Source organism: Piliocolobus tephrosceles, chromosome 13, assembly GCF_002776525.5.
Source record: "Piliocolobus tephrosceles isolate RC106 chromosome 13, ASM277652v3, whole genome shotgun sequence".
Classification (NCBI taxonomy): Eukaryota; Metazoa; Chordata; class Mammalia; order Primates; family Cercopithecidae; genus Piliocolobus; species Piliocolobus tephrosceles.
In genome coordinates, this window is record NC_045446.1 from 103,153,376 (window position 1) to 103,169,763 (window position 16,388).

The 16,388-nt window shown below is 50.8% G+C and overlaps 1 protein-coding gene across 1 annotated transcript; it reads left to right on the top strand.

The window, feature by feature from the left end:
- Positions 1-3,469: 3,469 nt before the first annotated feature.
- ANKK1 (ankyrin repeat and kinase domain containing 1) lies at positions 3,470-15,982 on the top strand. Its single transcript, XM_023208101.1, is given in 13 exon segments — positions 3,470-3,569; positions 3,572-3,622; positions 3,625-3,652; positions 9,186-9,480; positions 10,647-10,798; positions 11,042-11,091; positions 11,728-11,883; positions 12,909-13,027; positions 13,664-13,700; positions 14,629-14,829; positions 14,832-14,884; positions 14,928-15,780; positions 15,783-15,982. Coding segments are annotated over 13 exon segments (2,295 nt in total).
- Positions 15,983-16,388: the final 406 nt, after the last annotated feature.

Consider the following 16,388-nt stretch of genomic DNA (forward strand, 5'->3'; position numbering starts at 1 on the left):
ATATTATATTATATTATCATGTTATATTAGTATAATATTATACTAATATACTAGGCATATTTTTAAAGGTTATAATTCTTACAGCAACGTTTTGGAATGGTTATTATGATTATCATCCATTTTACAGATGGAGAAAGCCAGAAAGATTTGGTAATGTGACCAAGGTTAAACAAATGCTAAGTGATAGAAAGAAGTCAGGGTTTAAATGCGGGTCTGACTGATTCACTCACTCCAGCATTTAAACTCTGTTCCTATTGTCTCGTTCAATCCCTTTTGCTCTGGGAGTCCTGCTTCCTGAACAGATGTTCCAATGTCCTGCATACATTCCTTTATCCTGACCAACCTCAGTACACAAGCTACCAGAGGCTGGGGCCTGCCAGAACCTGTCCAGGGTTCTCTGTGACATGTTTGCAGGGTGGAGAACAGGGGCAGACTGGGAAACTTCCCTATATGCAAATAGCTTGTCATTCCGGTTTGGGGAAAGGCTCACATCAGATTTCAGCATCTTCTAAAGTACTGCAGAGCTACTGTACCAGCTCACTTGTCTGGAAGGGGCAGGCTAAACATTTTAGGTTCCCCAAAGACAATCACACATACACACAAAATTCATTTAATAACTCCAAGTCCAGAACACTTCCATCTTCATCTGCCCAAACAAAATACACTAATAGAGGTCAGTCGGAAGGACTCAGAGCATTTTGGGGTAAAACGTCTATGGCTAGAACGTGTTCCTTGCCCCTTCTGGTGGGTGGGGTGACCCCATATAGTCCATAGTTGGACTATAACCACCTCATTATCCATTCCCATTTGTAGGTAGATATGGGTAAAGGTAAAGTTTCTCTCCCAGCCCCGCAGCTCTCTCCCCTCCACACACTGGCTGCTGACTTCCCAACCAGCCAGGACCTAGGGACTTCTGCACTCAGACCACTGGAAAGAAACCAGCAGCCTCTGAGTTGACTTTGCTCTTTTGCAAATCCCTAAACCTCACCCTACTTTTAATGAGAGATCCAGGAGTTCTTTGCCTCTGTGACCTTATACTCAGAAAGGGTCCCTCCACTTACAGCTTCTCCCAGAGCTTATCCTACTAGGCCTTTGCCCTGGCCCATGTTAGACAGCTATGAGGAGCAGCACAAGCCCAGTCAAATGATCCAGTCCCTCTGGGTCAATGAATGTGTCTATTTTGCCTGACTCCTCAGAAGCCTTGGGGGTGCTTGAACCCACGCAGAGAGTTTCAACAGGGGGGTCAGCAGTAATACGCCCTGCCCCTGCAGTTCCTGCACCTCCAGCCCTGTGAGAAATTCAGTGGTGTTTTGTTAGGGATCCTGGCAACCTGCTTTGAGCCCTGGGTGTCCCCTCCTCTAGGAATGATGCTTTCTTCAGCATTCCTGTGACAGTCCCTGCAGGCAGACAATGGCAGCTTCTGGTTACTTCCTCCCCCTGGAGAGCCACTTCAGGTATAAGTGGATCAAGGGGAATTGCTGAAATGACTCAGGCCATTCACCCCTGGTATTTCCTCCTGAATGTCAAAGATCTGGGCCTCAGTCAAAATTCTGCAGGGCTAGGTGGCTGCTCACCTTCCCAGTCTCCATTCTCACCCTCCCAGGAGAGGGTATGAAACATCCTCTTGACCTCCTGGTCTCCCTGATAGTAATGTCCTTTATCACCTTCCAAACTTCTCTGGCAGAGGCTTTAAACTCGGGCAGGCAGGGCTACTCCAGAAGCAATGGGTTCTGTCATGCCCTGCCTTGCTCCAGCCAAAGCAAGCTGGGGGCCTCCCTCTGACATACGTCTGGGGGATATGTCCTGCTCCGGATGCAGTTTCCATCATCTCCACCCTCTTCCAGGGAGCATGACTCTCTTTCTCCCTTCTTTGTATTCATAAAAGGCTACTCCCTGATCCTCCCTTGGCCAACCCATTTCCATAGAAACTAAGAGACCTGAGTTTGAATATCAACTACCACTTACTAGCTATGTGTCCATTGACTACTTATTGCCTTGAAGCCAGTTTCCTCATCTATAAATAGGACACGTTGACCTCATAACATTGTTGCAAGATAAACAAGATAATATCTGTAAAGCAATGCAGTAACTGAAATAGTCACTGATCCTGGAACAAAGTGAATGTTCAATTAATAGTGGCTATCACTAGTTTCTATGACAACTGTCTCCAGGCCCAATCTTTGATCCTTAATCTGTTTGCCAGAATTCATCCTGGAAGTTGCAGGTAAGTTGTTATGGAGGGAGCAAGTTCTCCAGCTTGCTGGGGTTTCTGTTTGCCTATCACACCTACACTGTTCCCTGGGAGTCTGGTGGGCTTGTGGCATGGATGAGGGGCTCTACAGGTTTGGGCTGAAGGCAAGGCACCTCCTCCTCTGGTAGGTGGGCTCCTCAAACCTGACAGTGGTCACTTTGAGGGTTCCTTGTGGACTTACCCAACTGTAAGCGAGAAGTGACTGACTCTGCACTGTGCAGCCACAGCTCCTGCAGGTAGGTATACCTGTCTCGGGGCAATGGCCCACTTGGTCAGTGCCCCTGGGGAGACCCGTCTGTTCAAGCACTTGTCATTTTCCCTGCTCTAGGGTCTCCAAGGTGAGAGGGCAATCCCATGGACCCAGAACCCAGGGGAACCTCCAGGCTCAGCACTGGTCATGCTCCAGCTAGAGCCTCCTCTTATCCCTGGCAACAAACTGCCTGTAGTAACTGGGCCAAGAAGGCCACTTCCCCCGTGGCCACCCCGAGGCTGGGGTCCATCCCTCTGAGGTTAGGTAGAGCGCAGCCTGAGGAAGGGAGTCCCCTGCAGACAGGAGCCCAGCCTCCCCCCGCGACTCTGTCCCTGCTGACCCCTCCTTGGTAATCTATAGGACACCAAGGCTGGCTGGCTAACAAACAAACAAAACCCCAACAAGAATGAAGGAAACATGAAACCAGTCAGACCAACAGATTCAGACCAGAAAATCCCCATTAAAATTGTTTGAGTCCCATACTTGCTGGATAGGGGCAGGGGTCCAGGCCTGAATCCTTCATAAACCCTCTTGAATACACTGCAGAAATGCATTAACCGATGCCACTTAGCGCTGGGCCTAAATAAACTGGATCCAACTTCTCAGGCTGGACTTCTTCCAGCTTCGGTTCACCTCTCAGCATCCCTCCCTACAGAGAACTGGGGAAAATCAAAGGCTGAGACGGGGGAAATGCAAGGGCTTCGGAGGGACATACCCTCTCCCCAGACCCAGGTCGCTCCATCCCTGCTGGGGCCTCAGGGCTCACGTCTGGGATTTCCCCACCTTTGCGGGGCAGGAGCGGCTCCTCTTGGGCGGGGAAGGAGGCAGTGCCGGCTCGTCTCCCCTTCCCCTCTCCTGGACGGGAGGAGCAGGAAGCGGCTGCTCCTTGGGCCACCCAGGCAGCAGCCCCAGGGGGAGTGCGCGGCGCGGAGACAGCAAGAGAAGGGCCAGGCTGCCGCACCGACCCCATGGCCGCCGACCCCACGGAGCAGCTGCTGGGCAGCCTCCCCGTCTTCACTCGCGACGACTTCGAGAGCGACTGGCGCCTAGTGGCCAGCCGCGGCTTCAGCCGGTGTTCCAGGCGCGGCACAGGCGCTGGCCGACAGAGTACGCCATCAAGTGCCCCCCTGCCTCCCGCCCGACGCCACCAGGTACTGCCAGCCACGCCCTCCCCTTTCTCGGAGGAAAAACTGAGGCCCGGCAAGCTTTGGACCCAGGGAGCTTGCGAGGAAGGAGTGGGTTGAGTTTGGGGCTGAGGACTGTCCCCCGCGGTGTCTCTGAATTCCACCCGGTAGCCTGAGCCTCCCAGGCACAGCCACACTTGTCTCCCTAACCAAAATAGAGCTGGCACACAATATCTGTTTGTAGACTCAACAGAGGTTAAAGGCAAGCGGGAACTACCTACCAAAGACTCCTTTATCCTATCTAACCTTCCGAACTTGTCCTGCCTCCTTCCATCCTTCTCTACAGCGCCTTCTTCCCCGGGTGTCCTGTGGCAATGACTGCTCTTGACTGCTCTCTGCCCCCCTCCTACCTACCCCAACTCTCAGGGCAGGGCTGAGCTTCTTGGGAGGCTGTGGCACTTTGCTCAGTGATCTGCAGGGAATCATGTTCTCTCTTCCCATGGTGGGTAGAGGGAGGAGGCCCCTCCCAACCAGTGCAGGCTGAGGAGGTCGGGGGATGGAGACTGCCCGACCTGATGGCCTGTACAGGCCCCTGGAAGGTCAAGTCTGGAGTTCTCTGATGTCTGTTTTTGTTTTTGTCCCTTGCTGTCGTCATGTGCACTATAGCCACACCTTGACATGCCCCCATTTTTCTCTTCCTACCTCTTTCCCACTGTTTCCATTGTTCTCTGTCTTCCCGTTGATTTGGGATCCAGTCTCATTCCCACTGGAGTTGCATATACAAGCTGTGTGCTTGCACCTTGCAGCCATGAAGAAGACACTCGGGATGTTAAATCTGAGCATGATAACCATGTCCTCCTCCCAAGGCTCTGGGACATCAATTAGAGAGTTTGGGGCGGGAGCCTCTCCGACTGGCATCTGGCTTGGATGCTATCTGTGGTTCTCTAGGATTACCATGCAAACTCTTAAGACACAGCCTCAGGTGCCACACACTCAATTCCCAGGCCTTCCCCCACCTTATGACCTTATAAGGAGAGGAAAAATGAAATCGCCTAAGGCCCACTCACCTTCCTCCCTCAACATTTGCCTGTTGGTTTTGGAGGAGGATCAGATTGTGCTAGGATTTGTCTAAATCATTTATAGCCTTTGGAATATAGAACGAAATGAAACAGATGGCAGTGACATGATTACACTGTGAGACATTGATGCTAACTCCTGCCGCTTTCCTTTCCCAAGTTCTGGGAATTCCCTGGGTGGAGGGGATAAGATAATTAATGGTAATTAAGGCTTAGTATGTGTGGATTACTATACTAGGAGCTTTCCATGCATTACTTTACTAGATCGTCTTTCCAGCTATTCATTCATTCATCCACTTGACAAACGCTTATTGCTCTTCTACTATGTGTCAGGCACTGTTCTACACCCTGGGATTAATGATGAATGCAACAGATGTGTCCTTTCTCTCCAGGAGCTTGCAGCCTAGGGGGAGGAAGACGTTAACCAGATAATCTCACATGTAAATGTAAATGTGCAACTGTGAGAAGCTTAAGAAGGGGAGATTTGTGGTTCTAAGAGAGCTCATTAATAGAAAGTTTGACTGAGATCAGAAAAGGCTTCCTTGAAGAAGTTACGCTACAGCTGAAATGTGAAGAATGAGTGAGTTAAGTAGGTGAGGAGGAGACAGTTTTCCAAGAACAGACAACAGAGTGTGCAAAGAATCTGTGGCTAGAGGGGCATGGTAAGTACAAAGATGGGAAAAGGCCATGATGGCTGGAGCCGGGAGAGTAAAAGAGCAGTGGAAAACCACTGAGCATTTACAGCCAGGTAGCGGTGGTGATAATGGGAGGGATTAATCAGAATTGCAGTATGGAGAATGCATTGGGAGGGGTACAGTGGATGCTGGTCAAGTTAGGAGATTGTTGTCTTCATTCTGACAAGAGATGGGTAATGGGGGCTAGACTGGAGTGTTGGTAGTGGAGATAGGAAAGGAACGGGTTAAGCCATATTTAGAAGCTAAAAATCCACCTGACTTGGTGCTGGATTACTCATGGGGAAGGTCATGATGAGGAAGAGGAGTATTAAAACTAACTTGATGTCTGGCTTGCCCAAAGGAATGGAGGGTCCACTAAAATGTCCACTCCATGAGTGTCTGTTCTGGTCACAGCTCTGTCTCCTGTGCCTGGCACATAGTTGGTGTTCAATAAATACTTATTGAATGGCAGTGTTGACAATTAATGAAGAGAATATGAAAAGAGGCCTAGGTTTGGAGAGGAAGATCATGAGTTCAGCTTTGTATCTGTTGAGTTTCAGATGCCTTTAAATAGCCAAGAAGTGTTGTCAAGCGGACGTCAGAGTAAAGGTTGGTGTTAAGAATATTAAAACTTGGGAGTCATTTGTTATAAGTGGTCATTAGAACTAGGGCATCAGGCTGGTCCTGGTGGCTCACGCCTGTAATCCCAGCACTTTGGGAGGCCAAGGCTGGTGGATCACCTGAGTTCAGGAGTTCAAGACCAGACTGATCAATATGGTGAAACCCCGTTTCTGCTAAAAATACAAAAATTAGTTGGGCGTGGTGGCAGGTGCCTCTAGTCCCAGCTACTCAGGAGGCTGAGACAGGAGAATTGCTTGAACCCAGGAGGCAGAGGTTGCAGTGAGCCAAGATCACGCCATTGCACTCCAGCCTGGGCGACAAAAGTGAGACTCAGTCTCAAAAAAACAAAACAAAACAAAACAAAAGCATGGATGAGATGCATTCATTCCAAGCACTAAGTGCAAAAAACAAAGTCCCTGACCTCATGAAGCTTATAATCTAAAGGAGGAAGACAAAATAAATAGCAAATGAATAATAAACTTTTTAGCTATAGCACTCATGACCACCTGACAGTTCTTGATTACAATATCTAAGAAGAGTTGAGAAGTCTGATTTTCTAAGAAATGGTTTGGTCTAAAAATATTAATGCCAGGGCCCTCTGTGTAGAGGGGAGATAAGAGTTGGGATGAGGTTGCTTTTTTTATAGAGACTCCTCTGTGAAATACACACTAATTAGGTACCATTTGAGTAGAGATTTGAAGCAAATGAAGGGATAATCCATGTGGCTCTGTTAGGGAGGAGTGTTCTAGGCAGAGAGAACAACAGGTGCAAAGGTCCTGAGGTGGGACCACACTGGTCACGGTGGAGGAACAGTGGGAAGCCCGTGTGCCAGGAGCACAATGAAAGGGGAGTGATTAGGAGAGGAAGTCAGCAAGCTGTGCCTGGGGTTGGGGACAAATCTTGTAGGACTTTGTCAGCCATGAAGGAACTTTGGCTTTTACCGTGATGAGGAGAGCCACTGGAGAAGGGTGGTGACATGCTGTGACTTAGATTTTAAAATATGACTTTGGCTGCTGGGTTGAGAATGATTGTGGAGAGGAAGCGGGAGAAAGAGAGAGTCCAATTAGGAGGCTTGGGCCAAGATGCACCTTGCGGGAGAGGTGGTGAGAAGTGGTCAGCTTGTTGCTTGACAGTACTTTGAAGCTGGAGCTGGCAGGATTTGCAAATACTTGACTGTAGGAAGTGGGAGAGAGAAAGGAGTCAAAGATGACATGAGGGTTCTATTCTGAGGACTAGAATGACAGAGGCCCCATTCACTGAAATGATGAAAACTGGAGGAAGAGCAGGTTTCAGGGGAAAATCAGGAGGTTAGCTTTAAACCCATTTGGTATTGAATATCCAACTGGAGATGTCGAGATTGACTAGAGAAAGATTATAGAGGGAGAGGAGCAAAGAAGAGGGGCTTGGACCAAGCCCCGTGGTCAAGTAACATGATATGAGCTTGCAAAGGAAACAGAGAGGAAGTGACCAGAAAGGCAGGAGAAATGCAGGAGAATGTTGACACATGGCTCAAGTAATGGAGTTTCAAGAAAAAGAGTCAGAGATCTGAACTATATGCTGAGAACTGAAAACTGTTGGTTAGATATAGCAATATAGAGGCTGTTGGTGACTTTAGCCACAGGTGTTCAGGGAAGCGCAGGTACCAAAAACTAGATGAAAGTGGGTGCAGCAAGATGAGGAAGAGGAGAGACAGCAGTCAATGCTCTCAAGACTTCTGGGTATGAAGCTATGAAAGAAATGTGCAAGGCAGTTACAATAATTCCCAGTTTTTAGTTTAGAAACTGAGGCCCAGAGGATCCACTTGCCCAGGGTCATGCAGGTAATAAGGGGTGAAACTGGGATTTGAAATCAGGGCAGTGTGATCCCCACATCCCATGCTTTTTTCCACGTCATGGCAGATGTCATTGGTTCCTGTGAACCCAAGAGGATGAGAGAAGACAGATTAAAAATATCGCAGAGGTGGAGAAGAGATCTCTGGCACAAGTGAACAAGAATAGGAGAAACGTACACTAGCCAACCCGCCCAGATGCCAGGAAGAGCATGTGGTTTTTCCTGAAGGTTGGGGCTCTCCAGTTGGCTTCCCAGGGAGGCCCCGGAAGCACACTGCCAGCAGGCTCTGACTGCAGCAGCATCACAGTTTTGCAAATACTGTGCTCTCAAATCTGTCATTTTTCCTTAATCCCCATCCCTGCAATCCCAAAACAATCCATATTTACTGTTCCGTGGGCGCATACAGTGAAATGAGCAACAGGGTTTGCAAATGCTTATTTTGTAAGGCCTTCCCTTAAGTTGTGACTTCTGTTCCAATTCAACAAAGATGTATTGTGCAGTGCATGGCAATGTGCTGTGGGAATTATAAAGATGAATAATTATAGTTCATCCATAAAATGGAAGAGTGTGCAGCTTTGGGAGATCATGCTTTGGAAGAACCCTGCAAAGGGAGGCTCAGGCTATGTGGGTGCTGAGAGATAGGGCTGGAAGGGATCGGGGGAGGAAGGCAGAGGCTATGAGGATCCCGACAGGGCATGCACGCAGTGGGGGCTCCACAAATGCGGGGAATGCGGGGAAGTGCTCGTGCTCCACATACTATGTGATCCAAAAGGAAAGAGAAGAAAGAAAGAGTGAAATGGATGGAGAAAGGGAAAGAGATACCTTGAAGGTGGATAGTAAAAGGATTTACCAAAATATCAACAGAGGCTAGCTCTGGAAGGTTGCATACCTGATTATTTATTTTTCTTTTATATAGCTCTCTATATTCCCTATGTTTCCTACGAGGTATACATATTACTTCCATAATTTAAATGGTAACAAATGATGTTTTGAAGCAGAAGCATGAGGCATCATGTTGGTCCTCCAGGGGCTCAAAATCTACTAGGGGAGATAAACATAGAAACAAGCAACCAGAATAAACGACAAACTGTGATACGCGCTTTTTTGTGGCCACCTTTGCAGAATAGACTGGCTCCTAAAGCTGCAAACTCCTTGACTTCCTGCCTTGTTGCTGCTGGACTGTAATCCATGCTGCCTGCTAAGCAGTGCTTCATGTCTGTCCTCCTCCACTAGCTTCCAAGTTCCCGAGGCTTCTCTGGGTCCCCACAGCCTGGCATCACGGCTAGTTTATGTGTTCTGCTGGTTGCTGTAGTAATGAACGGGTCACCCCCTCCCATATCTTGCTCCCCCTCTCCATAGCTCTGATGTGAATTACCTCATTGAAGAAGCTGCCAAAATGGAGAAGATCAAGTTTCAGCACATTGTGTCCATCTACGGGGTGTGCAAGCAGCCCCTGGGTATTGTGATGGAGTTCATGGCCAATGGCTCCCTGGAGAAGATGCTGCCCATCCACAGCCTCTGCTGGAAGCCCAGGTTCCGCATCATCCACGAGACCAGCTTGGCCATGAACTTCCCGCACAGCATTAAGCCACCTCTGCTCCACCTGGACCTCAAGCCAGGCAACATCCTTCTGGACAGCAACATGCATGTCAAAGTAAGGGCTCTGGCCAATCCTCTGCTCCCTTTCACTTGAGGGTTTCCTCCAGGTAAGCAGAATTATCCACCTGCCTGACCGGCCTGACAAGGGTTTTAAGCAGTTCCCTTCATGGACAAATTCTAAAGGCAGGGATCACACTGCAGCAGAGATGGCTAAGCAGTGAAATTTGGGGCATGAGGCTGGGTATCAGGATGCCTATAATAACCCTCTTTGGACTCAGTTTCCCATTTCTAAATTGGATAGAATAATCTCTATCCCCCCACACTTTCTTTTATTTGGATGGAGATGTGTGTAAATGAGACAATCCCTAAGAAAGGTTGTAATGGACATTCTTTCACTTCCTAAAACTCTTTTCTGCCCCAGGACCTTTGCACCTTCTGTTCCCCCATACCCCCGATTTATCTAGCAAAGGTCTACTCACTATTCAGCTCTCAGCTTAAACATCACCTCCTCAGGGAGCTCTTCCCTGATCTACTCCAGCAGGTCCCCATTATATACCTTCACTGTACCTCTGATTCTCCATATTACTAACCCCAACATAGGTATATAATCACAAGTGAAACACTTTCATTATTGGCTGGACCCCCCATTTGAATAAGTATTTACGAGGATATGGAGTGTGTGTGTTGGCAAGGGGTGTCTCATTTTTCTCATCTGCTGCCCAGTCCTTGGTCCACAGCCTTCCTGGCCCTCAATGCATGGCCAGCTTAGCAAGTGAATAACTCAATGGATGGGAGCAAAGGGAAGATAAATGTCCATGGTATAAGTGTTTCAGGGCCCCTGGAGGTGAAATGAACAGCTCACCGAAGGTGGCAACTTCATTCATAATCTCTGGATAATGGTAACACCTACCATCTCCTAACTATGTGCCAGGCACTGTTTAAGTGCTTTTTGCATGGTACTTCATTTAGTGCTCACAATAGCACTGTGAGTTAAACACTCATATTACTTCTACTTTACAGATGAAGAAACTGAGGCTCTGAGAAGATAAGTAATTTGGCCAAGATCATCCAGATAGTAAGTGGTAGTGCTAGGAGCGAGTGTCATAGAAAACCACTACCCTACCCTGGAACAGGCAGATAGCAGGAGGGGTGAGAAGCCATAGCCGTTTTCTGTTTATGTGACTCTATCGCGTCCTTATCCCTGCCCCTGCTTTCTCCCAGATTTCAGACTTTGGCCTATCCAAGTGAATGGAACAGTCCACCTGGATGCAGTACATCGAGAGGTCGGCTCTGCGGGGCACGCTCAGCTACATCCCCCCTGAGATATTCCTGGAGAGTAACAAGGCCCCGGGGCCCAAACATGATGTGTACAGGTGAGAAGGAGGCCAGGCACAATGCCACACACGCAGCAGGCAGCTTGCTGCCACCACCCTGCCTGGCCACTATGGCCCAAAGGGCAGGGCAGTGCGGGGATGAGGTCTGGCCCGAGGCAGAGGGCTGGGGAGGACTCTGGCTGGAGAGGCTTGCCTGGGGCTTTGTGAACCGTAGGCCCCCCAGGCTGGGGTGATCTTGGATGTTCAACTAAGTCATTCAGAAAGCGTTTTCTGCATCTACAGCTTTGCGATTTTCATCTGGGAGCTCCTCACTCAGAGGAAACCATACTCAGGTAAGCAGGCAGCTGTGGCTCTGTGTCGGGGGCAAGAGGGCCCCTGGGAGGGGTTCCTGGAAGGGGCTGTGGGAGGACTGAGGGTTGAGAGGGAGCAGAAGTCCAGGTGTGTGTGGAACTGTATTCTCTTCAGGGATTCCTCTCCTCACCCTCCTTCCTTCCTGCCTCTATTTCTAGAGCTCATGTCACAGCTAAAGGAAAGGGAAGGTCAGCCCAGCCCCCAGCCCATGCTTTGTGGCTCTAACTCTCTTGCTTCTAAAGTGCCCTTTCTGCCTTCTCATACCCCCGCCCCCTGCCACCTAGACGCCAGGTAAAGAGACTGCAGGAAACTTGGAAAACCTCACAGTGTTGAGAGTCAGAACCTTTACCTAGGCCTGTCTGTCAGCCCTGCTACTTTTGGACAGCACAGACCTGCAATGTGGGGTCATGTCTAGTCTTGACCTGGGAGGTGGCTGAGCCAGACCAGAGAGACTTGGCTGCTCAACACAGAACCTCAAGTCGGTTGACAGTCTAGCTGTTTACTCACCAAGCATTTGTGGAGCCCCCACTGCGTGCGTGCCCTGTCGGGATCCTGAGTCCCCGCCTTCCTCCCCTGCTCCCCTCCAGCACCCACATAGCCTGAGCCTTTCTTTGCAGGGTTCAACATGATGATGATTATTATCCAAGTGATGGCAGCAGGCATGCGGCCCTCCCTACAGCCTGTCTCTGACCAATGGCCAAGTGAGGCCCAGCAGTTGAGGGACCTGATGAAATGCTGCTGGGACCAGGACCCCAAGAGGCCATGCTTTCTAGGTGTTCATCCGGCGCCCCTTGCCCAGGGACTGGGAGCGGGGCGCGGCCAGGAGGGGAGATGACTGGGCACTCCTGGGAGCTATGCAGAGAGACACTTTTGACTCTATGGCCTAGAAGGACATTTTTTTTTTTTTTTTCCAGAAACATGGTCTCTGTGGTCTAGGCTGGAGTGTGGTGGTACGATCATTCCTCACCATAAGCTCGAACTCCTGGGCTCAAGAGATCCTCCCGCCTCAGCCTCCTGAGTAGCCAGAACAACAAGCACACCACTATGCCTGGCTAATTTGTAGATTTTTTTTTTTTTAAAGATGGGGTCTCACTGTGTTATTCAGGCTGTTCTCAAACTCCTGGCCTCAAGTGATCCTCCTGCCTCATCCTCCCAAAGTGCTGGGATTACAGGTGTGAGCCACTGTACCTGGCCTAGAAGGATTTTTTGAGGCAGAATCTGCATCACGGGGCTGGGAGGGCAGCATTGGGAGCCAGGAGTAGCTGAGGATGGGTTCTGGGCTCTGTATGTGTTAATGCGTGTACCTGTGGGAGGCAGAGTAGAAAACCCTCGGTGCCAAAAGGCAGAAGCCACAACATCTGGGCCTGGCTCTGTTGCCAAACTCTCCGGCCAGCCTTGTGTCCTTTCAGAGCTACTGTTCCCTCATTTGTAAAATGTTTCCAGGCCATGAGATCACAGGCCGGGGATGGCCCATGAGGTCATCCAGTCCTTTGGGGACTGTGAAAATGTACCTGTGTGTAAGTGTGCGCATCTTAGAGATCGCCTAACCTTGCCCCCTCAATCTGTGGGAAAGGACCCTGATAACTCAGAGGGTCAGTGACTTGCTGAAGATGCCCCACCATGGCCCAGGTTTCCTGCCTTCTCATGCATGTATATGAACATATGTTCATATGCTCATATGTTCAACCCAGGAATGGATTTTGGGAGGAGACAGGAATATTAGGGCATCTAAAACAGGGAGGGTACTGAGGGCCAGCCTGTTGCTTCCTTTCCTGTCTTTCTCCCATTCATGGAGCAGACATTACCGTTAAGACAGACATACTGCTGGCTCTGCTGCAGAGTCCTGTGGTAGTCCCAGAGAGCGAGGCCCTGGCCAGGAAGGTGTCTTGCAAGCTGTTGCTGCGCCAGCCCCGGGAGGTGAGTGTGTGAGCTGGGCAGTCCTTACTGTCATGCTAAGCTGGAGCCCACTGTGTGGACTGTTGTGATCTCTGGCCAGACACTGAGCACTCATGCACAGCTCAGCTCGGGGCCACCTCCATCCAGAGGGAACACCTTTCCCTAATTTGCACAAAGGTGCGCCAAGGGATAGTGGTGACTGGAGCACAGAGCCCCTGGGAAGGATATACCTTCTCTCACATGCTTCGGACCAAGCTAACTCCTGTCCTGCAAAGGAAGGCCTGGCTCTCCCAAGCTTTCATGCTGTGGGTGTCAACATCATCCCCCTGCTCTCCTGTCCCTACTCTAACATGGAAACCAGCCATGGCTTAGCATGGGGCTCCCCTGGCTGAACTCACAGATCCACCCTGAAGTTCACATGGCCCAAGTGGAAGGCGAGGCCCTGAGCTGCCTCTTTCTGGAGGGTTTTTCCAGCTCAGTGTTTTCCTCTGGAGAGATGGCGATAGTCATAGCAAAGGAGAAGGGTCTCCCAAGATAGAGTGGGCTGTGGGTCCTGACAGTGACCCGGAGTGCTGGAGAGAGGGAAGGCGGGGAGGAGGGCACAGGCTAGAACTGCACCACTGATCTCCACCTTGCCTGCTGGTTATGCCTCCCCAGGTGAATGAGGACATCAGTCAGGAGCTGATGGACAGTGGTGAGTTTGGGTGCCACGGGTGGGACCAGAGAACTCACAGCAGAGAAAGTGGAGTCAGATCACACCCTTTCCCCATCTCCCTGGTCTCCCCCTCCTCCCCAGGCCTGTCACACATCCAGGGTTTGGGTGCCCTTTTCCAGCACCCAGCTGCATGTTCAGAAAGGCACATGCCCTCAGGGAGCCTGGCTGCCTCCCCTTCAGGTCTGTGTCCTTGCAAGACCAGATTTCCCCTTTCCTGACCTGAGAGGTGGAGCATTGGTTCTCAAGGCTAGCTACATGTTAGAATTGCTTGGGAAATTAAAAAAAAAAAAAAATGCTTTGCCTTGGGCACACCATAGACTAATTAAACCAGAATCTGTGAGGGTTAGGCCTGGGTAGTAATCATTTATTCTAAAACTCCACTGGGTAGAGCAAAAGGTTGTTGATCCTTAAGACCTCAGAGGGGAGTTTAGATCATAGAGCTCCAATCACAAGTTTATTTCCAACTTACAACTACTTACTTCCCCTCAGGCCCTGCCCTGAAAGCTGTTACCTACGTCATTTGTCCTTCAATGGTAGAAGGAGCTGATCACTGTCTGTCCTGTCTTTGCTGATCCAGATATGGAAGCTCAAAGAGGCAGTGAATTGGCTAAGGTCGGGGGATGCTGAGGGGTAAAATCAGGATTTGCGCTCAGGCCTCCTGAGCCCACTGCTCTTTCTGCCTCATCTGTGGGGAAAGGACTGCAGGACTCAGTTCTCCAGGACGACAGAACCTGAACTTGAATAGTAACAGTTATGGCTGTGTAGAGAGCCGTGCTTAGGAAAGGCATTGCCCTTACTGCTCTAGCCTCTGTTCCTGGATGGTACTTCCAGGAGGCAGGCGGATGGCCATGATGACCTCTGGACAGGTCACAGGTCTTTTATTTCAACCCTATCTTTCTCCCAGCAGACTCAGGAAACTACCTGAAGTGGGCCTTTCAGCTCTCCGACCATGAGAATTTGGTCCCAAAAGATGAGGAACTGTGCATCTATGAGAACAAGGTCACCCCCCTCCACTTCCTGGTGGCCAAGGGCAGTGTGGAGCAGGTGAGGTTGCTGCTGGCCCATGAAGTAGACGTGGACTGCCAGACAGCCTCTGGATACACGCCCCTCCGATCGCCGCCCAGGACCAGCGACCCTACCTCTGTGCCCTGCTTTTGGCGCAAGCCACTCCTATCCAGACACAGACACACACACAAACACACACAGTGGGGACATGGCGCCAGTGCCAACCTAGTGGATGAGGACGGCTGGGCCCCACTGCACTTTGCAACCCAGAATGGGGATGCCCGCACTGCGCACCTGCTCCTGGACCATGGGGCCTGTGTGGATACCCAGGAACATGAGGGATGGATCCCTCTTCACCTGTCTGCACAGAATGACTTTGAGAATGTGGCACGGCTTCTGGTCTCCCGTCAGGCTGACCCCAACCTGCATGAGGCTGAGGGCAAGATCCCTCTCCACGTGGCTGCCTACTTTGGCCATGTTAGCCTGGTCAAGCTGCTGACCAGCCAGGGGGCTAAGCCGGATGCTCAGCAGAGAAACCTGAAAACACCACTGCACCTGGCAGTAGAGCGGGGCAAAGTGAGGGCCATCCAACATCTGCTGAAGAGTGGAGCTGCCCCTGATGCCCTTGACCAGAGCAGCTACAGCCCACTGCACACTGCAGCTGCCGGGGGCAAACACCCGATCTGCAAGATGCTGCTCAGGTACGGAGCCAGCCTTGAGTTGCCCACCCACCAGGGCTGGACACCCCTGCATCTAGCAGCCTACAAGGGCCACCTGGAGATCATGCATCTGCTGGCAGAGAGCCACACAAACATGGGTGCTCTCGGAGCTGTGAACCGGACTCCCCTGCACCTAGCTGCACGCCACAGGGAGGAGGCGGTGGTGTCGGCACTGCTGCAATGCGGGGCTGGCCCCAATGCTGCAGGGCAGTCAGGCTGGACACCCCTCCACCTGGCGGTCCAGAGGGGCACCTTCCTGAGTGTCATCAACCTCCTGGAACATCACGCGAATGTCCACACCCGCAACAAGGTGGGCTGGACACCTGCCCACCTGGCCGCCTCAAGGGCAACACAGTCATCCTCAAAGTGCTGGTCAAGGCAGGTGCCCAGCTGGACGTCCAGGATGGAGTAGGCTGCACACCCCTGCAACTGGCCCTCCACAGCCGAAAGCGGGGCATCATGTCCTTCCTAGAGGGCAAGGAGCCGTCAGTGGCCACTCTGGGTGGTTCTGAGCCAGGAACCCAGACGGAAATTTAGACAACTTGGCCAGGTGTGGTGGCTCACTCCTGTAATCCCAGCACTTTGGGAGGCTGAGGCAGGCAGATCACCTGAGATCAAGAGTTTGAGGCCAGCCTGGCCAACATGGTGAAACCCTGTCTCTACTAAAAATACAAAATTTAGCTGGGTGTGGTGGCATGTGCCTGTCATCCCAGCTACTACGGAGGCTGAGGCAGGAGAATTCCTTGAACCCAGGAGGCAGAGGTTGCAGTGAGCTGAGATCACACCACTGCACTCCAGCCTGGGCATCAGAGTGAGACTCCATACACACACACACACACACACACACACACACACACATATATAGGAAGGAAGGAAGGAGGGAAGGAAGGAAGGAGGGAAGGAAGGAAGGAAGGAAGGAAGGAAGGAAGGAAGGAAGGAAGGA